This window comes from Eutrigla gurnardus (assembly GCF_963514095.1).
Source record: "Eutrigla gurnardus genome assembly, chromosome: 2".
Taxonomy (NCBI): Eukaryota; Metazoa; Chordata; class Actinopteri; order Perciformes; family Triglidae; genus Eutrigla; species Eutrigla gurnardus.
Window position 1 is genome coordinate 18,500,487 of NC_139916.1, and position 26,731 is coordinate 18,527,217.

The 26,731-nt window shown below is 40.3% G+C and overlaps 1 protein-coding gene across 1 annotated transcript in view; it reads right to left on the reverse strand.

Moving 5' to 3' along the window:
* Nucleotides 1–6,946: 6,946 nt before the first annotated feature.
* The window catches only part of scn8ab (sodium channel, voltage gated, type VIII, alpha subunit b), a 50,485-nt gene continuing 30,700 nt past the window's right edge, over nt 6,947–26,731 (reverse strand). Inside the window, exons 15-28 of the mRNA XM_084023798.1 lie at nt 25,162–25,335; nt 24,639–24,995; nt 24,356–24,529; nt 23,912–24,205; nt 22,500–22,617; nt 22,166–22,320; nt 21,320–21,493; nt 16,542–16,664; nt 14,337–14,621; nt 14,195–14,248; nt 13,965–14,102; nt 13,398–13,502; nt 13,033–13,303; nt 6,947–12,525 (exon numbers count right to left, since the gene is read on the reverse strand). Coding sequence (XP_083879924.1) covers nt 11,360–12,525; nt 13,033–13,303; nt 13,398–13,502; nt 13,965–14,102; nt 14,195–14,248; nt 14,337–14,621; nt 16,542–16,664; nt 21,320–21,493; nt 22,166–22,320; nt 22,500–22,617; nt 23,912–24,205; nt 24,356–24,529; nt 24,639–24,995; nt 25,162–25,335 — 3,588 coding nt within the window. The 3' untranslated portion in view covers nt 6,947–11,359. The remainder of the gene's footprint in view (nt 12,526–13,032; nt 13,304–13,397; nt 13,503–13,964; nt 14,103–14,194; nt 14,249–14,336; nt 14,622–16,541; nt 16,665–21,319; nt 21,494–22,165; nt 22,321–22,499; nt 22,618–23,911; nt 24,206–24,355; nt 24,530–24,638; nt 24,996–25,161; nt 25,336–26,731) is intronic.

The following is a 26,731-nucleotide window of genomic DNA, read 5'->3' on the forward strand; positions in this document are numbered from 1 at the left end:
AAATATGGTCCCTTTTGCAGGGTTAAAATGCAGTGGCTCTGCCTTTCTAACAATGATATACATTTCTTCTCCAGTTCATGCTATTCCTTGTGTGAGTTGAAGTATAACAGTGACACCTACAGGGTCTTGGTAAGAAGTGCCTTGTTGAAACAAAGTCACTCACAAAATATCGTGAAGATGATATACATATGAACACATGAGCTTATATTTAAGGACCTATTGATGGAGTATGATTTTCAAACAGTACAGATGCTGGTTAATAGACTTTCTAAGGAAATGAATGAGACTTTCAGCTCTCAGGCTGTTGTTGCTGACTGCTCTGCTAAAGGCATTCAGGCTGAGGGGGAACGTCAGTGTGTCCTGCACAAGGAGTGAATGTACCACAAAGTCCAAAGTAAAACGCACTAGAAGTTGCTGTATAACATAATTATTATCAGCACATAGATTCATGGCATTGAAAATAAAGGTAGTGGTTTGGCAAAGCAAATGGCCCCATCACTGTTATTTTCTGCCTTTCACATTTACTACATTAGAGGTATCGTGACTTATGTATTAACATGAACACGACAGTTTAGTTGGTTGCTATTTTTTCACCAGCCACTCTCTTGTTTGAACCAGCAGTGTGAAACATATGGAAATAATGAAACAAGATCTGCAATATTCAAGCAGCTATTTTATTGCATAGGGTAAATCATGAAAAAAATATATTGATGTCCTCTCTCTCTCAGCCATACATGTGCATATATTTCAACCTGGTCTCACAGGCATCCGTGAAATAGCCACGGACCCTTAACTCAAAATCTGTGGCAATATAACGGAAACACCCGAAATTCCGTGAAATGACCACGCAAATCACGGTAACAAAAACAATGCCACGGACCTCCCGTGGTCTACACACGGAATGCCCCGTACAGATCTCACTCGATGGACGTGCTTTCTGACTTGGAAACGCAACATTTAAAACAATATTTAGTTCATTTTCGACACCAAATATATCACCCTGACCCTCACAGTTGTTGAAGGCTCAGCTTGTTGTCCTGTCATCATAAAACGTCAGTTCAATTCTGTTCCCTTAGCGAGATTCTGTGACATACACACGGACAGCGAGATTCCGTGACATACACACGGACAGCGAGATTCCGTGACATACACACGGACGGCGAGGTTCTGTGATATACACACGGACGGCGAGGTTCTGTGATATACACACGGGCGGCGAGGTTCCGTGATATAGACAAGGGCGGCGATGTTCCGTGATATAGACACGGATGGCGAGGTCCCGGTTCCGTGACAGACATGGACCGCAGTTTGATCGCGTTTTACAGCTCGGTAGGATAGCCCGAACTCAATTCTGTGAAATAAACACGGATTAGCCAATTCTGTCATATGAACACGGATCTTGGACGTCCTCCTCCAACACAACAACCGTTGTTAGGTTGCCCCAGAGAATGCCCAATTGAAAAATAATAGCCTACTTGTCTTAATCTTTAATCTGAATACTGATTAAGTTGTGACATTACTAATAGACTGCAGATTTTTTATATAATTGTTCTGGGCCATCCTCAACCTTTTTTGGGCTCGCTAAATTAACCCTCTGAGACCCATTGTAGCGTATACGCTACAAAATATCATGTCTTTAGAGTGTCATAACTCCGTAATGGTTTGCGCTAGAAACATGCGGTTTGTTTTACTCTTAAACTAGAGAAATGGGGCTAAACAATGGTACTGTCTCCTCGTCTCCGTGACGCATTTCTCCGTTTTGTTTAAGTATAGCGATCATTATTTTTCATCCGCCATCTTGCTAGTGACGTCATCCGCCATCTTGCTAGTGACGTCTCCGTGACGCATTTCTCCGTTTTGTTTAAGTATAGCGATCATTATTTTTCATCCGCCATCTTGCTAGTGACGTCATCCGCCATCTTGCTAGTGACGTATAGAGTCACGTTTATGCATCGGACATTCGTATTGGCTCCCGTAGCGGCTTTTACAGCCAATCGGAAAGCAAAAAAAAAAAAAAAAAAAAACGCCCATGGACACTACCCAAAAATAATATCCATATTTCAAAGACAGAAGGAGCTAGAAGCTTCAAATTACTTCTAGAACAATCCAAACAAGTGTGTGAAACTTTCTATGTTGATCTTTAATTCATGATTTCATTGGTTTCATATAAAACATACAGATGAATATCCCACAAGGCTTCTTTTTCAGATATGTCATTTTGGCAATTTTTGCACGATTAAAATAAGTTAATAAATGTATTATAAACGTATTATTCTCCTTGACCTTTTGACCTCAAGTCATCAAACCAACTCTGAAACATTCAGATGGATGTCCCTCATGTGCCACAAGGCTTATTTTTCAGATATATGACCTTTGAATTTTGTATCGCGCCAGGCAATGGTTTCTGGGATCTTCGCATGAGTGACGCACAAACTTAAATTAAAAAAAAATATCAATGGCAATGAAAAAGTACAATCTTAGTATTTTTTTTTTTTTTTTAATTAAAATAATTAGCGTAAATCTCAGAGTGAAGGAATTAGGGTATTTGTAGCCATACATCTATATTGTTCTCATCCATTTCAACTAGAAAGGCATTATGGGAAGTGATGTCATTTCAACTAGCAAGGCATTATGGGAAGTGATGTTTTTAAATGCAATGCGTACATAGGCTACTACATAGTCATACATGCAATGAAATGCAACGCCTGACAGGCTAAATTACACAGACATGATGTAGAAAAAAAACAAAACAACAACAACACTGAATGTATCAAAAGAGTGTTTACCAATATCATAAGATCATCCGTTGAGCGAAATCTGCAGGTTGAAACGGGGATCCGTGTGTGGGCCACAGGATGAGCGTCTGCAACTTGCATTGGTATAAAATCTGTGTGTGTTCCACGGAAATGTCAGTGGTAACAATGTATTTAACTCTGAGACCCACATAGAGAACTTTCCGTCTTGTCATACTTTTGTGTATTGCCCTATTAGTCTAGTCGTAATCCCCATAGGCCCAATAGTAAACCCAGAAATGTTGAGTACTGTAAAGTTTTATTGCAGAAATGTCATCTATAGGCCTACTGGATGAAATTTAACTTGGTTGCCTAAAGTTGCAATTTGCACAATTAGCATAAATAGGTTATTTTAGGCCAGACAATATAGAGTATCATCAACTTATACACATCCCCAGAATCAGCACAACCTCAGCTAACTGTGTGTATCACTCAATAAATACTTATATACACTATAATAGGGGATTATAGCCCACAAATTAAAAATAAATAAAAACGCACCTTGAATTTTTACACATTTTATTAAAAAAAAAAAAAACCCACTGCAAACCATTATAATGAAAGAAAAGCTCAACATAGAAAGTTTCACACACTTGTTTGGATTGTTCTAGAAGTTATTTGAAGCTTCTAGCTCCTTCTGTCTTAGAAATATGGATATTATTTTGGGTAGTGTCAATGGGCGTTTTTTGTTTTGTTTTTTTTGTCAGGAATGGTCCTTTCCTCTCCCTGCCCTTAATATATGTGTGTATATAGTGTACTTCTTCTGTGCCATTTATTTATTTAACTTTCTCTTGCACTACAGTAACTTTTTGACCGTCCTTTTCTCTGCTTTGACCTCCTCTGTGTCTGCCGTTTGGGCAAACACAACGGGCAAGCGTAGATCAGGCTTTCCGATTGGCTGTAAAAGCCGCTACGGGAGCCAATACGAATGTCCGATGCATAAACGTGACTCTATACGTCACTAGCAAGATGGCGGATGAAAAATAATGATCGCTATACTTAAACAAAACGAAGAAATGCGCCACGGAGACGAGGAGACAGTACCGTTATTTAGCCCCGTTTCTCTAGTTTAAGAGGAAACAAACCACATGTTTCTAGCGCAAACCATTACGGAGTTATGACGCTCTAAAGACAACATGATCTTTTGTAGCGTATACGCTACAATGGGTCTCAGAGGGTTAATTTAGCGAGCCCAAAAAAGGTTGAGGATGGCCCAGATATAAAAAAATCTGCAGTCTATAAGTAATGTCACAACTTAATCAGTATTCAGATTAAAGATTAATACAAGTAGGCTATTCTTTTTCCGTGTCTATATCACGGAACCTCGCCGTCCGTGTCTACATCACGGAATCTCGCCGTCTGTGTCTATATCACGAATCTCGCTGTCCGTGTGTATGTCACAGAATCTCGCTATGGGAACAGAATTGAACTGATGACAGGACAACAACCTGAACCTTCAGCAACTGTGAGGGTCAGGGTGATATATTTGGTGTTGAAAATGAACTAAATATTGCTTCAAATGTTGCGTTTCCAAGTCAGAAAGCACGTCCATCGAGTGAGATCTGTACGGGGCATTCCGTGTGTAGACCACGGGAGGTCCGTGGCATTGTTTTTGTTACCGTGATTTGCGTGGTCATTTCACGGAATTTCGGGTGTTTCCGTTATATTGTCACAGATTTTGACTTAAGGATCCGTGGCTATTTCACGGAGGGGCCGTGGCCATTTCACGGATGTCTGTGAGACCAGGTTGATATATTTGTATGAATATTCAAATGTTACCAGTCACTGACTAGATTACCACAATTCATTTGTTGTATTTGTTGATGTTTTCATTTGCTGGCGAGTGAAGCAAATTTATAAAGGAAAATGCATGTATTTTACCAGCATTTGGTGGGAATATAGGCTACTTATTTCCAACCTGGTTAAAAATGTAAAACTGTTTGATATTTTAATTAATAATGATGTATCACATTTTCAAAGCTTTCAAAACACTTGAGTACATTAAAGTATGCAGCAAGCAACAAAAAAAAGTATGTTGTGAAGGTGATCAATACGAAAAAAAGGGTGACATCCTAGCTAAAATGTTCCTCTTGGCAAGGCTAGACTCCCGGTATCTGACCAATACATGTCCTCATAACCCCCCAGCTATCAGAATATACTAAGCATTTCAAACCAAGGCCAGTGAGGGGTACTCGAGGACTGGAAGATGGCTGTGAATGTGCTTCACCGACCAGCAGGTTAGCTGTGAGAGTAGAGTAATGAAATTCAACTTCTATCCATTTAAAGGTACGCTATTTGCATCATTAAATAACTGTTAATGGGACCTACAGCCAATATACATCATACCAGGGAGCATTACGTCTACAAATATGACCTAACCCATAACCTTTGGAAGTGACAACATTGCCTGGAGTTATGTCCTTCATGTCCCACTAGAGGGAGTTAGATAGCTGTAAGAAGTCATTTGAGACACTTAACCAATGTTTTCTGGGGGGGTACATCAATAAACACCATAGATAAAGGCAATGATCTCTGCAGTCACTTTTACACAGGGGTCAGAGAGGGCCATGCTCTATAATGGATGAGCAGTGGAGGCATAGGTGGCCAAACCAGGGAAACATTGGCATAAATCAATCGCATCTTTTATTCTAGTCTGGCTAAATGCAATTCATTTAAATTCCTTTCTCAGCTAGGCAATATAAATCATGTGGAAACTGTTGAATTAAAGACAATAATGTCCCTTATACACTTCCTCTTTACACAGTGAGTGAAACTGGGTCTTTATATGCCAACACAGACATATAGAAACTACGAGAGAACAACAACCACCTCACCGAGATACTTTAGCGCAACAATAGAGCCGGTTTCATGTTATTGATTCCTTAAAGACATAGTCTCCCTCTCTCTGTATCCCTGACACACACTTCCTTCCCTCTGGCTCCCTCCCTCCTTCACACAAACTTGCTCAGACAGCCCGACAGATCACACCAACGTCCTACCTAATCCACATCCCACCTCTGCAGCCAAGTCCTGCTGTTCAGATGGATGCAGGGCAGAAACCTAAAGGGGGGGAGGACAAAGCATGTGTGTAGCACAGTATAGGTATGTGTGACATTTTGATTGTGTGTCTCTCTTCAAAAGAAATGTAGAGTATATCAACGATTCTTACACATAAATCAAATAAACGGTTACATGTTTTCATTATCATCATTTCAGAGCACTTGTAATGAACATTTGCATTTATCAGTATTTTAGACCACAGATCTGGTGTAAAATAGAGCATCGAGCTGTACTAAATATTCTGCTGCGCTCTAAATGCATGCAGCACTGCAGGTAGGATGTGAAGGATGAATCCGTAGCAACAGCCTCGCTTGCTACTGTGTGTGTGTGCCTCTATTCATTGTTCTCATTTACTTTTCATCTTCCTGCTGTAGCTCACTCTCCCTCTGCTTGCTTGCTGTGGCTAAGGAGCTGCTATACAGTGCACTGTACAGTCTGAGCCTATTGGGAACAGGCTGCTGACTCAGCCCAGGCCACTGCATTCATCTATCTGCACTGCAGTGCTGTCTCTGCTTACTCCCCCCCTCCCTTCCCTGCTCCTTCCCTCATTCAGTGCGCCACCTTATACACACACACACATGCGCGCACACACACACACACACCTTTTTTATGGTCATTTCAACGCCGTCGCACGATGGCAGACCCAACCACATCAACTCAAATAGCAATCCTATTATTATTATTATTATTTAGTATTATTAAGAAATGAACAGAGACAATGTGACTGTGGCATTTCTACTGTGTTGTTGTTTCCAAACCGAAAACAGAGCGTAGTTTCCTCTTGCTGCTCTGTCTGTGTCCCGCCCTGTTCTGTGTAGCTCTCAAATATTTTCCTTGTCTCCATGTCTGCAATGTACACATGGAATTTTAGTGATTTCTTTGCAAAAAAAAAAGAAAAAAAGAAAACACACACAAAAAAAAAACATGTCATAGTGTACCACATCACTTAAAAATCTGAAGCATTTAAATTCGCAGTTATTACAGTCAATGGGGAGAAACAAAAGCATCCGTTGCCAGACAAAGTGGAAACATAACATGCATGATAATGTGACAGTCATTAATATTATATCCAAAAACGACACCAGCCAGAGGTGTAACTGGAAGGCTGCTTTATTGTTTGGAAATAGATTCGTGCTCAAATGAAGATATTCTTTCACTGATTCTCATTTAATTGTCCCATGTGGTTGTGTAACACACGTCCTCTCTCTGACTGTATTAGTGGCAAGAGATAATGACAGTCAAAAGATTTTTTTTTCAGTTAGCCTATTTTCAGGAAAGAAAACAAATTTATCTCAGTCATGCTACAAAAGAATGGCCTCATATACCGATTGGTAAACCAACATTTTGGAAATAAACAGAAGTGTAAAACAGAAGGTAAGCTGTTCCCTTTACCAGCCCAAGAGCTGGTAAACAGAACACACAGAGAGAGCACTTGTACTACATGACTCTACAAGATGTTAGTCCAGACAGTCTATTCTAGGTGGTGAGTTTTCAGTTTACAAGTTGATTTTCAACTCAATACATCGTTTCTATCGTGCTCCGTTTTGATTCACTCCCATGGGTTTTTGAGATCCTCATTGCTGATTTTATTGACAGACTAAATAGGAAGCTAAAAAGGCACGTGCCGTTAAGAGATATTGCACCATAAACAAACACACAGACAGTTAAGACAACTAACCCTTAAATCATTTGATATATCGTTATTGAAAGTGACAGCGAAAATTAAAGATCAACTCCAAACTGCAGCAGTGTGTTGAGGGGAAACATGGAAGAGGGTTAGAGCTGAAACGAGCAAAATAAAAAATTGTCACACAAAGTGAGCTGTGGCTCGTACTGGGGCACACTGGTTAGCCAGCGATCGCCTGTAAAAGGCTTTGAGTGAGTGTGTGTGTGTGCATGTAAGTGTGTGTGCGTGTGTCTGTCTGCATCTGTGTTATCTTTGTGTGTACAATATAGGAAACTAGGGGCAAGACATCTTCACACATGTACAAAAGGGTATGCTGGTAGTGCAATCCTCTCCCCAAGGCAGGCTCCACAATTCTCAGCAAGCAGCCAGTACAACACCATGCATTGTACGCTGGTACCCAGTATGCAGAAGTCCTGGGCAGGCCAGAGTTTTGGTTATTCTCTGAACATACCACACAAAGAAAGAAGCATGATCAGTTACACTCTGTGGTTCTGGTATCACCTCAATGCAAGGAGTGGACAGGAGAGTATATTTATACTATATATATATATATATATATATATATATACAATATATATATATATAATATATATGTAATATAGCTCTGTATGTGTGTATTGATTTATACATTTTTTTTAAATACAATTCTGCTTTTTAATATAGATTTTAGCTTACTCCTCTTTTTTTGTGTGAAAAGTGACTGAAAAAAATCTACTCCATCTAACAAATGTGTCACAGCCTAACAAGTGTGACAAGGGGTGTCAGCTGGAAGCCATTCTATTTACGGTTATTAATATTTAGTGTTAGATTAATAGCTGTAGTTTTTTAAGTAATCCTGTATTTACAAAAAACTACACATGCCGTTAAAATAAAATAATATATTACATTATTTATAGTTTTCTTAAAAAGTCCATTCTTTGCTTTTGCAGTTTGTGCCGTATAGAACATAGCCTGAACTGTATTTATTTCTTTTTTTCCCCGAATGGATGTATGTGTGTCTCTTTTTTTTTTTAGGTTTCTTTCTGTAAAACGCATCTGTGTACTCGTGGTGATCTTGGAGAAAATGGACAGCGGTTGCTTTTATGCTTATCATTCAGTTTTATTTGGTTCAAGGTAACACCCACACTGATTTTGGAGATCTCATGCAGCAAGGACTTGAGAACGAATGAGGGCGGTATTCATTAACAGGAGGTGACATCACTGCACAACAGGAAGTGCAAAAGCTGTGGTGTGGTGCTTAGGCTCACAGTACCATTAGAATGCATCCAGTGCTCTGTTGGTTATTTGGTATTTGTAATGCAATAGAGCAATATGACAAAAAAATGGCAAATGAGAGGCTCAGAGCACTCGGGGCCACATCCTCTGAGCATGCCACTTCTGCTTCGGAAAGGATCTAGTGTGCTGCTCAAACCAACGTATCCCAATTCACTCTCATGACATCTCCTCACAGTGTTTCCTATATCTGTGATTGCTATCCGGGGGGAGGGGGGGGGCATTATTATTTTGTTAATCGAAATTAATTGAGACCAGACTACAGTCCATAATGACTTGACCACAATGGTAATCTGCTATCAATATAAACGGCGCCATTATAAGCGAGCGAAATGTTGCTTTTTCACTGAGATGCTTCTAGCCCTATATTTCTAAGCGTCATAAGCTGGAAGCACCAAACTGGCCCCTGACCAGGCGGCTGCCGAGTTAAGGCAGCCCGCCGAGATCATTGTCCATCAACATGGCACAAAACATAAAAAGTGTAAAACATGATTTCATAAATACTCCCATCACATTCACTTGCATTTTGTTGCAGAGCTCATAATAGTACATCTATAATATCTCCTGAGAAAAAGGGATGAATTTTTCAAGCATTGCATACATTTCTAGGGTCTCTCTGTCTAATAATGACAGCGAAAAAACTGAATGGGCAGGGCATACTTCACCCAATCCCACTCCATGGACAAAGGGCAACAAGGGATAACAAGGCAGATCTCTTTGGCTTCTCCACACACAATGTTGTCATTACCCATTCATCATTTTCTGTTTCTCATTAAAATAGGATATTACTAACGCCCGACAAATACGTTCCCGCAAAAGACTTTCCTTGACATCATCTTAGATGTGGCTCATAAAGTGTGTAAAATAAGACTCATTATCCACCAAAACATGAAAATTACATCAGGGAATAAATTAATTTAAAATTAAGCAACACACACATGCATGTAAATAAGCTACATGACATAAAACGATGTAAACCGAACAATAATCAAAACTCTTCTCAGTCCTTCCAGAAAGGGCTAACCGCCGATAGAGAAACATCAGAAATAGAAAGGAGTTTGCCATACCTGTGAAATCCCCACAAACCACTTACAGGACTCCCAAAATGCCCGCTCACACAAAACTAAAGGCAGATGGTATGAAACATTACATAGGTGCATACAAATTATAAATATAAGCATTTTGTTTCAAAGTGTTGTGCCCTTGAAAACACTTCAGTCCAAATTAACAAACATTTCAGTCCCATGAAACACACAGACATCCGTTTCCACATCTTACACACTCAAAATCTCCAGAGCAGCAAATAAATAGTTTGGATTTCACCCACTGATCCACTTTGTTGGTATTATTCACCAACACATTCCATTCTTCTGTCTATAGAGGCTACAATTTAAACATTAGAAATGTGTTGAGTAATGAGATACAAATTCTGATCCATTTTAAGATTATCAACCCCAATATCACTTATCTTTGCTAAACAAATTACTCCAAACTCTAAGCTTTCAAATTTTGACAATGTCTCAATCTTACAGTCAAGCCACTGTTGTGGTCTGAGTATTAGTGTCTTGTGGACTATGATAATTCATGCAAGATTTCTGTTCAAAACATGCCATCATGCAAGTCATTTCTATGCATTGAACAAGCACAATTATTTATGTATTTGTTTGGAAATCTTTCTGAGTAAATGTAAGCCCTTGGCCCGAGTTGACCCCATAATAAACAGACCCTTAACCAATTTTTGTGAAAGCCCATGTAAAAAAAAGCATTTTGATGTGGGTATAACAAAGATAAAATGAGTAGAAGAGTTAAGTGACATGGGCAAAATGTTGAATATTGTTCTCTTTTTTTTGTCTGTTTGCATTTTTGCTGCTCAAATGAACAATTTCTAGCTTTAATAAAACAGAGAAGTACTTCCGACGCTCTCTGTCATTTGTGTCTTTCACTCACCAGTCATCCTTCTGTTTGCTCTTATAGAGTGAGTGGATCATTTTTCTCCTCTATACAATTCTGTACTAAATGACACAGAAGCACTCATTGGTTGCTTTAGGAGGACAATTCTTCAGCATCAAGCAGCATCCTTGTTTTTTCCTTCACAACACTGTCATCCATAGAAATCTGTGAATCGCGTCCAGGCGCATAATTCCTTTTGAGTTTTTCCATTCTTCCTCTTGGTGTAGAGTTACTTGTCTTATCTGTAGACCAGTGGTTAAGTGAGCAATCTGCCTTTTAGCAGACACAGACATTTCCTAGTCTGTTTTTCATTCCCTTTTGTTAAGATCAGTAGTCTAGATACAACAATGTCACACAGTATGCTGATTATGTTTGGTTTGACTGAAGTTCAAGAGTCTTCAAGCTGTAACAGACCAAGCTGCTCCCCTCTGCATCAATATAAGAATGAAGTCTGTAAACAAAATTATTGGGTATTATTTTTTTCTGACTTGCAAATGAAATAATCTGTACATCTGTGTGGGTGAGTTTCCTCTCGCTTTGCTTGAAGTTACATTATTATAATTTTTAATGTTATTACTGTGATTATTATTCCAACGCTCTAACATTTAGATTCCCTTATGTCTTTTTGGTTTCTTCCTTTCTCTTTCCTCCCTCCCTTGCCCTCATTGTTGTCATCCTCTTTCTCCTTATCAGGTTTGGTTACACTGTCATAAGAGGGCAGGGAGGCAGTTGAGGGAGTGCCCTCTTTCTTTTCCTGTTCCGGATTGTTCCCACCATTCTCCACTTTGTTATTGGCTGGTTTGCGCTTACAGACAAAGCCCCTCCTAGCCAGGTAGGAACGGTAGGCCCTTTGAATGATTCTGGATGACACATCCTCCTGCTTGCGCCTCAGAGTGGTGGTGATTGGCTCATAAGAGACCTTGGAAGGATTGGCTGCCACAAAACGCTCCTCCATTTGTTGCCTCAACATGTCCAACTCGCCACTGTCACCCAGCACACGCTTAGTGAAGGCAAACAGGATGTCCAGGCAGTGGATGCGGTCGCCGCTCACCATAGGCATGTCCATGGCGATCAGTTCAATAGTGTTGGGCTTGGGGACTCGGAGTGGGTGTTCAAGTGCATCAGCAAAGTCAGAAAGTTTGGCATAGGTGATGAACTGGGATGCGTCAGGGTCGAACTTTTCCCAAATCTCATAAAAGGTCTCAAAGTCGTCCTCACTGAGTGGGTCGGCACTCTCCTCTGTGGCCACGCTGAAGTTCTCCAGGATGATGGCGATGTACATGTTGACCACAATGAGGAAGGAAATGATGATGTACATAACAAAAAAGAAGATGCCCACAGAAGGGTTGCCACAGTCTCCTGTGGCGGGGGTACCGGAATTCTCCAGTAAGGGGTCGCAGTCCGGAGGGTAGTTCAGGATGGGCAGCAGCAGTCCATCCCAGCCGGCCGACGTGGTGATCATAAACAGGATGATCATGCTGTTGCCAAAGGTCTCAAAGTTGTACATGTCATCGATTCCAGCTCCGTGTTTCACATAGCCAAAGTTGGACATGCCAAAGATGGAGAAAATGAACATAACCAAGAAAAGTAGGAGGCCAATGTTGAACAAGGCAGGAAGTGACATCATGAGAGCAAACAGTAGAGTTCTTATTCCTTTGGCCCCCTTGATGAGACGCAAGATCCTGCCGATACGAGCCAAACGGATCACCCTGAAGAGCGTTGGTGACACAAAGTACTTCTCAATCAGGTCAGCCAGAAACATTCCTGAAGTTGAAAGGGAGCAAAACATCCATGTGGTTAAAACGTAGGGATTCTATCACTGAAACACTGACTGCTTTACTTCATACACACAAGAACTGCACATTCACAGTTTCGTGCAAATTGTGGAAGAAGTAGTATCAATAAAAAAAAAAAACTTTCAGGTATATGTAATATATTATTATCCAGAGCAATGGAGGACATTGTTTCTGGATAAACACCTAGCTGTTCAAGGAGCCCCAAAATATCAGTAAGTCAAAAATATAATTGAATACATCCATGAATATTATTGTCTGTTTAATAACTATAATGAGGTGTAAAATAAATAAAAACAGCTTTGTATATTTCCCTTAGACTCTAATCCAGCTTACTGATTTATCCTTTTATTTTTCTGTAAGACGTTTGAACTCATCTGATAAAAAAATGTTTGGAGCTCCATAGTGTTGATTGGATCCAATTAAGCAGCTTCGCACTTATTCTGATGTTCATAAATAACACTTTTTAAATACTTGCCCACAATTGAAAGGATGACCACAACCACATCGAAGATGTTCCAGCCGTTGGTAAAGTAGTAGTGGCGCAGCGCAAAGAGCTTCAATACGAACTCACAAGTGAAGACCACAATGAAGATGAAGTTGACCCAGTAAAGCACAACCTCTGTATCATCTGTCTGATCATCTGTCTCCACCATCATGGTTACCATGTTGAGGCAGATGAGGATCATGATGGAAATGTCGAACACCTGCTGCGTCACAAAGTCAAACACCATGCCCTGGATGTTGTTCTGAGGGAGTAAACGGAGGGATGAGTCATGTTCTTAATCTTCAGAAAGTACAAATACACACCTGTTTGGTAGGAAATATAATAACCATATTTACCTGAGGCCTTGGTATTGGTTTTTGTGGTTTCTTTGACCCTAGTTTCTTCATGGCATTGTAGTATTTCTTCTGCTCCTCTGTCATGAAGATATCCTGACCTCCAAAGTAAAGTGAGAAAAACAATTTGGTTACAATTTGACTTAAACCTCTCGTTCAGTTCCAGTACTAATCCAGATACAGTTAACCATTTCATGTGACTGTGTTTTGACAAGTGCAATACTGAAAACTGATGTGTTTACCATGTTATATTCTAAGCTTAAAGTAATACATTGACAACTGAACAGTAAATGAGAAGCTACTACCAGTGGCCAGGTATCTTAGTTTAGCACAAAGACAGGAGACAGGGAAATAGCTAGCCTGGCTCTGTTGCCAGTCTTTATGCTAAGCTAAGCTACCTGGCTGTTGGCAAAGTTTCCTGTTTAATTGACAGAAATAAGAGTGGTTTTGACCTTTTCACCTAACTGACACCTAGTGAATAAGCACATTTTCCAAAAGCTATTCCTTTAAATAAACTACACAGCAGCTTGTTCTCAGATGGTAAAATTAAAATAGGAAAATAAATCTTATCTTTTTCTTTTGTTGGTTGAAGTTATCAATGATGACACCAATGAAGAGGTTTAGGGTGAAGAACGAGCCGAAGATGATGAAGATGACAAAGTAGATGTACATGTACAAGTTGTCCTCATAGATAGGCTGGTCCCCCACCTGTAAAGTGGAAAAAGTGGAAATGTATGTGCAAAACTGCGCGACTACATGTTGACTTGGAAATCAAGATTTTAAAACTGCAAAAAGTGTACCCTTCTTGAATCGATTGCTGCATACATAATGTCCATCCAGCCTTTGAATGTTGCCTGTTAAGTGGGCAGAAACTGCATGAGAAAACAGTTTAAACACTCAGAGGATACAAACAAAAGCAATGTGACAGGTAAGGTTTCTCACCACTTGCAGGAGTGCCAGGTATCCTGCGCCCACATTGTCAAAATTGATCTTGACGTTTTTCCATCGGACTTCACTGTAGTTTGAGTTAATGAGATTGAAACAATCCGATTTGTTGTTGACGATATTAGCAGACATGTACTCCTCAGATGTCTCATTGAAACAGTAGTAATATTTTCCAGCAAACAGATTGACGCCCATGATGCTGAAGATGAGCCAGAAGATGAGACACACCAGCAGCACATTCATGATGGAGGGAATTGCACCCACCAAGGCGTTCACCACAACCTGAAGAGAACAGCAAGGAGACAGAGCTGCTGTTGGCAATCACATAGCAACTGAAAGGAGATGTTCACACATAAGAACATGGACATACACACATAGAAATGCACATTATTCCCTCCATTAGAGGCTCTAGATGTGTTATCTGATTTTTTGGCACAATATGAAGCCCATCACAACAGAATACTAGGGGGATAACAGGACCGTCAGCCCATTGTTTAGTGTGACCCAATTCAGAGTCATAGTTTGGAATGAAAACCAAATGTGAGCATCCAACTGTTACTCAGTTTTGGTCTCAAAATTTCAATAATAGAATCATCTATAACAAAATAGTATAAATGAATGGAACTGAAAAATAAAAATGTTGAGTTAACAGTGTGTTCATGCGGTTGTAACTAATAAATACAATCGGTTTTCTGCTCCACATTCATATTGTGCCATCCCAACTTAAAGAAAACACACACTGCAGACTATCTCTAAACAGTGACTGTTTATAACTGCTACAGGGTTAAAAATATAGCCAATTGAGCATATGAGTGTGACTTATGTAAACCTTTTTTGCACTGAAGCTGTGTGTGCATGTTGGAGGAGATAAAGCTATTAGCAAGGAGGATACCATATGAATGTGCATTTCCAAACACAGAGGTGCCATGGTAACAGAAAGCCAAATAAACCAAAACAATCTACGGTAACTCTCTTATTTTAGAATTTGGCCTAATAATATGAAGACAAAGCATCCCTATGATTATTTAACATAACTACTGCAAAATGGTGATCATGAAAATCATGGTGATGACATTCACTGAGGAGTGGTGAGCGAGGATGGCGAGGGGAGGGGGAGATATGCAACCAGAAGTTTGTTGATCTTCCAGTGTGATAATGCCAAAGCCAAACTGTGAGAATATCAGATAACAGGACACTTGAGGCAGAGCAACAGTCAGAGGATGCTGAGCTTAGAGACTTTCTGCTCAGCAACAACCAGAGGCTGATCCAACCAATCACACATTCACTTAATGACCACTGTCGCTGTCACGCTTGCTCCTGGGTGATGTTGGGATTTTGATAATGTATTAACTCTGAACATCATGAGTGTATTCTAGTCCTGCTCACTGTGTTAAGTGTCCTGAGACAACTTCTGTTGTGATATGACACTATAAATAAAATTGAATTGAAAATTGAATTGATCAGAAGAACCCAACTATCATTGTAGAAAGACGATGCTCAGTATAGCGATCCTCCAAGGGTCGCCTGGTATCAAAATGAGCGACATTGAAACTGTACACACGGTCAATGATTAATCAAATGTGTGCATACTGTAAAACTGTAAAGTAAACATGTAGACACAGTTTATTTGACCATCTGCACAAATGTCTTCATCAATTTGTTTGTCATTCAAATGCCAACTGGTGGGCTCTTTAGCTCAGAAACACTCTAAGGTATCAGTTTGCTTGCTCAGATTGCACAACTTTAGTCTACATGAATCCAGTCCTGTGACTCTTTTTAAACACATTCCGTGTGATGGCTCATACCAACCTCTGGTTGCTCTTCTTAGCTGGTACTGAACACATCAGAGTTGAGTAATTATTCAAATGTGTTGCATCATTCAGGTCAAAATCTCTGTTATGGTCTAGGGCTACCTAACGCATAGTACAGATTTTTGAGGCGTTTTATTAATACTTAATGGACAAATCACTGTAAATTGCCATAACATAGCACTTAACTTCTAATATATGAAATGAAATATGATAAATCAAATCAGATGTATTATGCTCATCTGAGACGCATGCAAAAAGCTTCTAATTGATAAAAGCTTTTACCTAAAAACTTTTAATTTGAAATGATCTATATTGCCATCTCTAGCATGCGTTGATGCTTTTATTTAATTGGCATGCAGAAGGACCAGCTGTCTGGTGTCTTAGGTCTTACCCTCATCCCTTCAAAACGTGACAGGGCCCTGAGGGGTCTCAAGGCCCTCAATGTCCTGAGTGATTTAATCGGGCCTAGATCGGAGTAGCCCAACGCATTAGCTATAAGGCTGACTATAGATACCTACACAGATAGGGACAGAAGGAGAGGGAAAGACAAAGTGAAAGGAAGAGAGGACCCACATAGTTAGAGGGGATATAGAGAGAAAGGTGGGCCCTGTATACTTTAAGGATGGCTGAATGGTTATATACAGACATATATATTTATATATATAATAACATATATTGTTTATATATGTCAAGTATATGTATCTATACAAGATAAGGTTAAACATGAGTTATTACAATAGACAAAGGTCAATAAAGTGTACAAGTTTTCTTTTTTATGTGTTTGTTTGCTTGTGTTTGTGTTTGGTTTAGTTTGGCAAGCCAGTCTAGGTTGATAACCAGCTTAACACCTGGAAAGAAACTTGTGGTTGACACAGTGAGAGGGAGAGAAGATAAAGAGTCAAACGAAGGGAAAAAATTAGAGGAGAGATGTATTCACAAACACTAAATCAATGTGACACGATAATATACACACGGTACACAGTACAAAACAGTATAGTTTTCACACCAGTGAGCATCGCACTTATAGAGGGGGAGAGAAAACGCAGAAGGTTGAGGACAACTTTCAGGGTTAGAAGAGAGAGGGTAACCTGTGAAAGTACGAGTCCCAACACAGCACATAAACCTTACCCTGGACCCTCATACACCGACCCCTCAGTCCCTCTCGACAGCTGCACAATGTCTCTCTTAACTAAAAGAGAGACACAGTTATAGGCACCTGCTGTGAGAGAGAGGACAGGTCAATATTAGGGTAGAGATTTGCATGGAGAGTCAGGATAAGTATTCTGCAAAACACACAGGTCACTTTACTGTAGATTGTAATGACATTTCTGCAATCAGAACCAACACTGGATCTCACCACATAACCCGGGGGACCTAACTCAGCTCTCCTCTATCACAAGCTATATCCATACTCTAGGCTTCTAACAAAAAGGGGGAGAAATAAAATGTTTTTTTTATTTCTATTTTAGAAGAGGAGCCATCTCACACTGGTAGAAGTTTGATTACTTCATGTGCTGTGAGTTCTCACTACTTTCATGACAATTGGAAACCAACTAATTGACTGTCGTGGGCCAATACATATATTTGGGAATAAATCATTCTGATGACAATATATATATAGTATTATTTTTCTTCTGGGTGGACAAATAATCCGAAGCACTGTACAATATAATGCGTTCCAATACGACAAGACCATCGACTAAAATGTAAGGAATTAGCATAGAGTTGGATCAACACCTCTTTTGAAGTCTCAGCAGCTACACGCCAACATTCCCTGTGATGCAGCGACACAAAATGTATTGATTTTTTTTAAGCAAATAAGAGATGTAGGAAGCCACCCTGTACCAGTAATACCAGCAAAGTGTTTGGAAATATATGATCCTGAATACATTAAATTTGGAATCACAATTTATTTTGGTCATTACAGCTAACAGTAGCCTGACACATATTTACAGCCCAGTTTATATTTTCTGCTTTTTATTTACCTTTTTTTTCTTCAATCCGGCTTTAAAGGACCATACCAGTGTTAATACATGTCATTGTCCATTGACAACATCGGCCACCTAGTTTACATAAACCTTCACCATGTTTACCAAAATTGCTGTATTTTTAGATATTGTGAGATCGTTTGTTTGCTTACGTTTTGTCGGTTTTCAATAAATGTTTCAGAATGTACCATAAATGTTGGTCAATGTTAGTTAAAACTCACATCATCATTAAAATCCTCCTTCTAGCTCAAACTCAAGGTCGAAACATCCGGCTCAACGGCTGTCTTGGCTCTGTTGTGATGACAGCTCAGAGGGCGGGGCCAAAGTATAAAGAAGGTCAACGATTGGCTGAAAAGTACACATCGGACTGTGAAATTCAGGCTTGTACTGATACGACTCAACAGTGGCGCCATAAATGAATGATTTTCAACTTCTCCCAGTAGGTCTTCCTCAAATTCATATTGGGACATGTTGGGAAGTTCTGACCAGAATCTTCTATAATACATTGAATTGTGGATCGTAAACCAACGTTGAGCGGGATCTCATACAAGCAGTGTTTATTTTTTAATCGCTTCCTGGTTAAAAAAAGTCCAATCAAAGTCAGCCAGAGAACTTTTGACCAATGGGATGCAGCCAAGGGAACATGTGTTCCTTACGTCGAAAGAGTGTGCTTGTTATTGAGGTCAGCGTACGCCGAATTGAGACTCCTCTTGAACTTGATATTGCATTTGACATTTTCATTACATTTTCTGAACACACGAAAGGCGATAAATCCTTTTTAATATTAATTATCCAATGTCATTTTTAAAGTGCCTCAGGACAAACTTCAGCCTAGACGGCGAGTATTGCCCCCATGTTTGAAAACTTGTACCCAGTTGTTGGCAGTAATGCACTTATAAGATTGACTTAGGACAGACAATAGTCAGCAGACATGAGGAAGTAGAAGTTTGCAACATGCTACATATTATTATTCATAGCCAAATACTGCAAAAATGATGGCAGAAACATAATTTATCTTCGCTTATTACTTTGACCAGTCTGTTTTTCATAATGAGACTGATAAAAAATAATATTGAATAATTAAATCGGATATCATGTCCTTTTATCAATATTTTTTTGACTAATGTAAAAGTATTCACCCATTCAAAATAATATCATGTTATATATCTTTTAAGTGCGCAAGCCACAGGATGTCTTCATTAATCAAGTATGTCCCAGTGAGCTCTGATAAACTCTTAACGGGCACTGAAACAGTCACCGGAAACACCTTACACAAATAGGCACTTGACTACTGACTTGACTACTAAATACTGCAAGTGTGGGCATTTGGACAGACCCAAACACAAGTTTAGAAAACCAACAGGAAAAACAGCATACATTAGTGCATCCATATCATGTGACGAAGGATGTTAATATTGAATCACCGAAAGACTGGAGCCTTGCAGTCACAGACAGTGGAAAACTGGTGGTCTAGAGATAATGGACGACTTAACAACCTATCCATGACTAAGCACACCATAAAACACATCATCAAATACAAGTAAGAGGATTAGGACAACAAGAAAATATGAGTTCTCAGTTTAATTTCAATTTCGATTTTAAGAAAAGAATATAAAATAAAGTATAAGAAAAAAAGTCAGAGGCTGTATTTGAAATTGTTGTCTAGTCGTAGTCTTAAACTGTAGGGAAATTGTATGTCAAAAAACGATTTGGATATTGTTTCGGTCATGCACGATGCAGGATAGCAACCACTAATTGTTCACCACATTTTACTTTTTAAGAGGTGATTGTAGCCCACTACATAGGCCACATGGATTTTCACTTGGGAATTTAGACAACACTACAAAATGGCAGACTTACAAAATAGTGGTCCATACTATGAATTCAATAGTCAATCGTTACTTACTCTGACTTTTTTTCAGAATTCTGAGATAAGTCTCTGGACTTTTTCACTGGAAAAGTGCGACCTTCCTGAAAGCAGCGAATATTTCATGCTGACCTCATTGTGCACTGGTAGGTATGAATAATAAATTCTGTCCCGGTGCTCATCAACTGGCTTTCTCTTCTTAACTGATGTCCCTGGTATCTCGCTTTAACAATTAACTTGTGCTGTTTTATGTCCCATCTTAACTTCCTGTTTCCACAGGAAATACATTAAAAGGTACAGCCAGACAGAACATGGCAAACCTGGCAGGCGCCACAAACATCTCCCATAATCAGACACTTTTTTCTACCCCATCCCATGCAATTTGCTGCAGTTTCCTGCAATTTGCCTAGCTTGCTTGTTCGGTCTGGCTGTATTTAAGGAATTAAGGACCATATTTCATGCTTGCTTTAAGCAAACCAGACGCGGGAAGAAATTCAAGTGGGAAACTCATCACATGAAATTAAAGAAAAGGTTAAACCATATGTGTGCAATAGTAATTTTCAGGTGGGAAAACACTGAATGACTCAGCGGTCCAGTGCTAGACAGGCACTCTGAAACAGAGCGGTGTAAGGAAAACATAACCCTTATCAATTTGGCAGTAATATCACATTATATGTCCACTTTCAATGTCTACATTTCTGTGAGCACTGATATGTCTCCACCATACTACCTCCTTACACAATAACATTTAAAGTTGCAGCATTTTAGGACTTTTAATGTGGCCTTAAAGCACTGCAGCAAAGCCTAGATATCACCAGGGAATAAATGAAATGTGTCTCTCAAGCTGTGACCTATTAATACTTTGTTACGTAAGATACATTAACATTTTAGGCTACTATTGACTCAAAGGGTACTCAAAACAATACACTCTAGGTTATGAGAACTGCTTTGTGCTTAGATCTCCAAAGTTCAGTTCAAGAAAAAGACCATGTTTTTGAGACCCTGGGCCATTTACTCAACAACAGAAAATCTTCCCAATATAGCATTTACTCTGTAGAGTCAGGCTAATATTGTAGAGATTATCCAAAATGTAGAAACATTGTTAGTGTTAACACTATTATGTAACCTGTGGATTAAAAAAAGAGCTCTGTTATGACTTGTAGTGAAGTGCAGCTTGAAAAGCTCTCAAATACATGCATCTCTTTTGATGGTACAATCTTAAAATATTATCATGAATGGTGGAACCAAATCACTTGTGTTTTTTGTACTTTGAGTTTAGTAAACAACAACAAAATGGTATGCAAATGTACTTACATCCACAATGAAGAAGTCCAACCAACACCAGGCATTAGTGAAGTACTTGACAAAGCCGTAGGCCACCCACTTCAGCAACATCTCAAGGATGAAGATATAGGTGAAAACCCGATCAGCATACTCCAGAATGATCTTGACTGTCTTCCTCTGCTCAATGTACACATCCTCAAAGGCCTAAGGAGCAGCAGAGAATCATCAACTGATCTCCTTCAGCATTTACCATTAAAACATTACAAATAAGCCACACCTTACAACATTTTGATTTATCTTTGATTTTGAGAAAACTGATGGAAAAAAGAAAAATGGCGTGAAATCAATACTATTATCTATACGGGGCGTTTTTGAATTTCACTGAATGGCAGATCTGTTAATGTTCTAAAACGTCTTTACTTGTGTCATACTTTTTTTTACCTTTGTGGAGAATGAGTTGTGTACATACCAAAGTAAATCAAGTTGATGAAGGAGATTTTCATGTCAAACTAAACTGATCATTCCTCCACAGCTCTTCCATTCTCCATTGACTGCAGCCATTCTCCAGCACATAAGTGTTGTGATTTGGCCACAGGCCTTCCCCCTCCACAAAGCTGCAAACCTAAGCTGAATTCTGCCGGTTGAAAGGCTGGTGCATTACAGCACTTTGCTGTCAATTAGCAACGATCATATCAAGAGCAGTTGCAAGGAGAAAAGCAGCAGATGATCTTGCTTGCTTGCCTCTAAATGAACAATGTGTGTGTGTGTGTGTGTGTGTGTGTGTGTGTGTGTGTGTGTGTGTGTGTGTGTGTGTGTGTGTGTGTGTGTGTGTGTGTGTGTGTGTGTGTGTGTGTGTGTGTGTGTGTGCGCTCCTACCAGGGCCCCACTGCTGAGCAAGATCATGAAGATGATGAGGGTTTCAAACCAGTTGTGTTCTACGATCAGGTAGCAGGTCTTCCTCAGGAACCACCAGTGTTTCCCCCAGCCGTGAGTGATGGGGACGTCACAGCACTTGTATTTGGCCACACACTCTGTATGACAAATACAAACAGAACTGCTGATATACACAGAATAGACAGACACATTATACTTCCGAGGACACGATGCAAAATGCATCACAGTGGCATTGATAGTATGCATGCTGTCAATAATAATTTCTGTCTGTTCATTGTTATCATTGACACAAACTCAGATAATAAACACCACCTACCGTCTGTCCAGCAGGCTTCTGGATCAACATACTCCTCCACTACCTCCACCACTGCAACCTCCTCCACATCCGGCTTGATGTCTATTGTGCTGCCTTCAGACGAACTGGTGTCATCCAGCTAGGACAAACAGAGGACCAAAGGGATCAGTTCATCCTCTGACTTTCTCTCTGAACATTACAGGCTCAGCAGCGAGATGCTGAGAGCATATGGCTAAGGGCACAGTGCCAATACAGCTATTACATTAATCCCCTATGGGTTTATATGCATGACATGATTTATTGCTCGAGGTATACATGTTGTAGCCATGTAATGTAGCTAAGTCTCCCTCTGCCACCACCTGTTTTGCAGGTATTAATAGATTCACAAGAAAGTAATTAAACTTGACCAGTGATTGATTGTGCTTGTTGTGATGGTCATTGTTATACATGCATACATATAGATTATTCAGTTATTTATTTTGATGAAAGAATTCAAGAAATGCATGTAAAAGTCAGTCTGATACATAAACATTTAAAAGTATAGTAAAGAGGAATGTGAAACTGTCATATTTAAACATTAAAACCATGGCTTGATGAAGTTCACCTGCACCAATAAATCATGTCATATGTTAACAATAGGTCAAGGTGAGCCAGGGCAAACTAGCACTGTATAACAGCAGTCTTATTGCAATAAAGTATGTACACACTCGTGCACATGCAGGCACTCAGCCAAGTCAATTCACTAGAGAATGATACTGCACTTTATAATGTTAAGTCGTCAGCAGAGGACCACATTTGTTGTTTCTATCTACCAAACAGCCAGATGGATCCCTGGTTTTCTGATTGGCTGTTAACAGCTCTGTCTGTGTCTACTCCCTGCAGTGTTCCCTGTGGCTGGCTGTGGTGCAAGGTAGATTGTTATGTGGTTGGCTGAGGAAGCCCAGTGGAATATGAACCTGGTGCAGGTACAGTAGTGATGCTGCCGCATTATCTTATTTCTTCCTACTACAAACCAGGTCAAGGTGACCCACGCATCTCATCAGGACTTCCTTTTTGTCTCTGTCTGTCTACGGGGTCAGCAATCAGGCTCAGTGTTACAGCTCTTCTGTCTAAATAGATGTTCTGAAATGTCAAGTTAACTAAACGTCTTCAGCGTGGCGGCTCAGACCAGTTATGCTTAATGGATCAAAAGATGCCACATGGGCACAAGCCCAAACAAACACACCCATTTACACACCTGCTCTGTGACTTATTACATCACCTAATGTGACATGATTAATTGACCTAAAAGCTAGACTTGTAAATAGAGTATTAACAGAATGATTATCACAGGTGTGGTATACCTCTCTCCCTCTGTCAAGCAATAATTAACACCACTGCCATCTCCCTGCTAACAACTCTCCATTCTCATATTATCAGTCCTTCCTACTCACATCTTTACTGTTCTCCACGTCAGATTCACTGCTGAAGTCTTCCGTGTTAAGGTTTTCAAAGTCCGACTCGCCAACAGCGATAGGAACGCAGACAGTGAGGTTGGGGTTGTGGATGAAGGACATGTAGTCCTCATCAATCATGTACTTTCCCACACTGCTCCCAATGCCGCTGGTAGTGCCATTGCCATTTTTAGCATAGTCCAGTTCACGGTTGATGTCTACTGTGTGGTTTGCAATGCAGTTGAGCTTCTTCTCGTACATGTCATCCAGAGGCTTCTGTTCGTCCTCTTCAGGCTGCTTGCCGGAGTGAGAAAACAGAACAAACAAACAAGGTTACTAGAAACCAAGAATGGCATCATGGAGTTTTGTCTTAAAAAACACAATTATAGTTCAAGTTATTAAACAACTATGAATTGTTCATGCATATATATGTTTAGATGGTACCTTCTTGAGCACTGTTGCTACAACGACCCGCGAGTGAGCCTTTATCCAGGCAATTCCTATCTTTATGCGGGCAACCGCAAGCTGGAGGTTGTTAGGCTCCCCATCGTCATCTGTGGCAGCGAGGTTGTCTGCACTGAATGAGCTCAGCAACAAGGCCAGGAACAGGTTCAGCACCTCAAAAACAAACACCACAAAATATGGAACCCATGCAACTCACAACTGGGAATCTACAGTGGGCTATTATCAACAGCCTCTACACTAGGCTATCTTTGTCTTTGCTTACCACCAGGTTTCCGATGACCATGACCATCATGAAGACGGTGAGGCACATAGTCTGTCCTGCCACCTCCATACAGTCCCACATGGTCTCAATCCACTCCCCACACAACACTCTGAATACAATCAGGAAGGAGTGGAAGAAGTCATGCATGTGCCAGCGAGGCAGTTCACAGGTCAGGGCGATCTTACACACACAGTCCTTGTAGTTTTTGCCAAACAGCTGCATGCCCACCACGGCAAAGATGAAGACGATGATGGCCAGCACCAGGGTTAGATTACCCAGAGCTCCGACTGAGTTACCAATGATCTTGATCAGCATGTTGAGTGTGGGCCACGATTTGGCTAGTTTGAACACTCTTAACTACAAGAGAAACACAACACAGAGTTATTCCTCAGTTATTCATATTAGGATGATGATTGAAAAGCACTTGGTTTTGAACTGACTTTTTAACTTAATTTGATCCATTACAAGCACAAGACGAGGTAAACATACAATGACATCCTTGTCTCTACTCTCTTCCACTTACCAATCGGAATGACCTGAGCACTGATAGTCCTTCCACATCAGCCAGTCCCAGCTCAACTAAACTCAGAGTCACGATGAAGCCATCAAAGCAGTTCCAACCTTCCTGGAAGTAGTAATAGGGATCCATGGCAATCAGCTTGGCAAACATCTCCCCAGCAAAGATGCCTGTGAAAACCTGTGGACCCACACAGAATACTACATTAAGCCCACAATGTCTTTTTTCTCATTAAAAAGGAAATGGAAAATAGAATTTTTACTAGATGTAAAATGATGTCCCGATCCAGCTTTTTGCACTTCCGATCCGATATAGCTTTTAGTATCGGCCGATAACAATACCGGCCGATCCAAGAATGTGATTTCAGTGGGATTCCTGTACTTATGTTTACTTCTTATGTATTTGTTAGTTTTTTTTTAGCTACACTCACTAGTGCAGCATGACTTCATTGAGGATTCTGGTTCCCAGAATGTAGCAGTAGCAGTAACAGATGACTGCAATTTAGTTTATAGGATTGACTTTGTACAATCTAACGTCAAAAAATGATATAAAAAAAATATATTTTTACTTGAAAAATCTTTCAAGTTAAATGTAAAAATGTGTTGGGATTTGAGAGTGAGGATTCTTCTGACAGAGCATGGTAGTGGTGTAATGGACTGTTGATCTCTGATCTGTACAGATCCCCCCTCTAGCACTATTCGGCAGGCATGTGAATGATGGATTAATTACAAGGTTAAACCATCATAGTGCGAAATAAAAGTTTTATTGTTGTTATTATGCCTAATAATTTGAATCTCTCATCTCTAATCTTAAACATCTTATCCGGTGTCGGGTCCCGGGGCAACAGCTTCAGCAGGGGACCCCAAACTTCCCTTCCCTCCCGAGCCACATCAGCCAACTGTGACTGGTGGATCCAGAGGTGTTCCCAGGCCAGTTAGGAGATGTAATCTCTCCACCTAGTCCTGGGTCTTCCCTGTGGCCTCCTCCCAGCTGGTCACACCTGAAACACAACTCCCAAGGGAGACACCCAGGGCGCATCCTGACCAGATGCCCGAACCACCTCAGCTGTCTCCTTTCGACACAAAGGAGGCTCTACTCTGATTCCCTCACAGATGAATGCGCTTTTCCCCCTATCTCTAAGGGAGACACCAGCCACCCTCCTGAGAAAACTCATTTCGGCCACTTGTACCCAGGATCTAGTTCTTTCAGTCATGACCCATTCCTCATGACCATAGGTGAGGGTAGGAGGTTTGCCTTCCGGCTCAGCTCTCTTTTCGTCACAATGGTGCGATACAGCAAATGCAATACTGCCCCCGCTACACCGATTCTCCAGTCAATCTCATGTTCCATTGTCCCATTGCTTGCGAACAAGACCCCGAGGTACGTGAACTCCTTCACTTGGGGTAAGGACTCATTCCCTACCAGGAGCAGGCAATCCACCGGTTTCCTGCTGAGAACCATGGCCTCAGATTTAGAGGTGCTGATCCTCATCCCGACCGCTTCATATTCGACTACGAACCGATCCAGTGAGTGGTGGAGGTCACAGACCGATGATGCCATCAGAACCATCATCTGC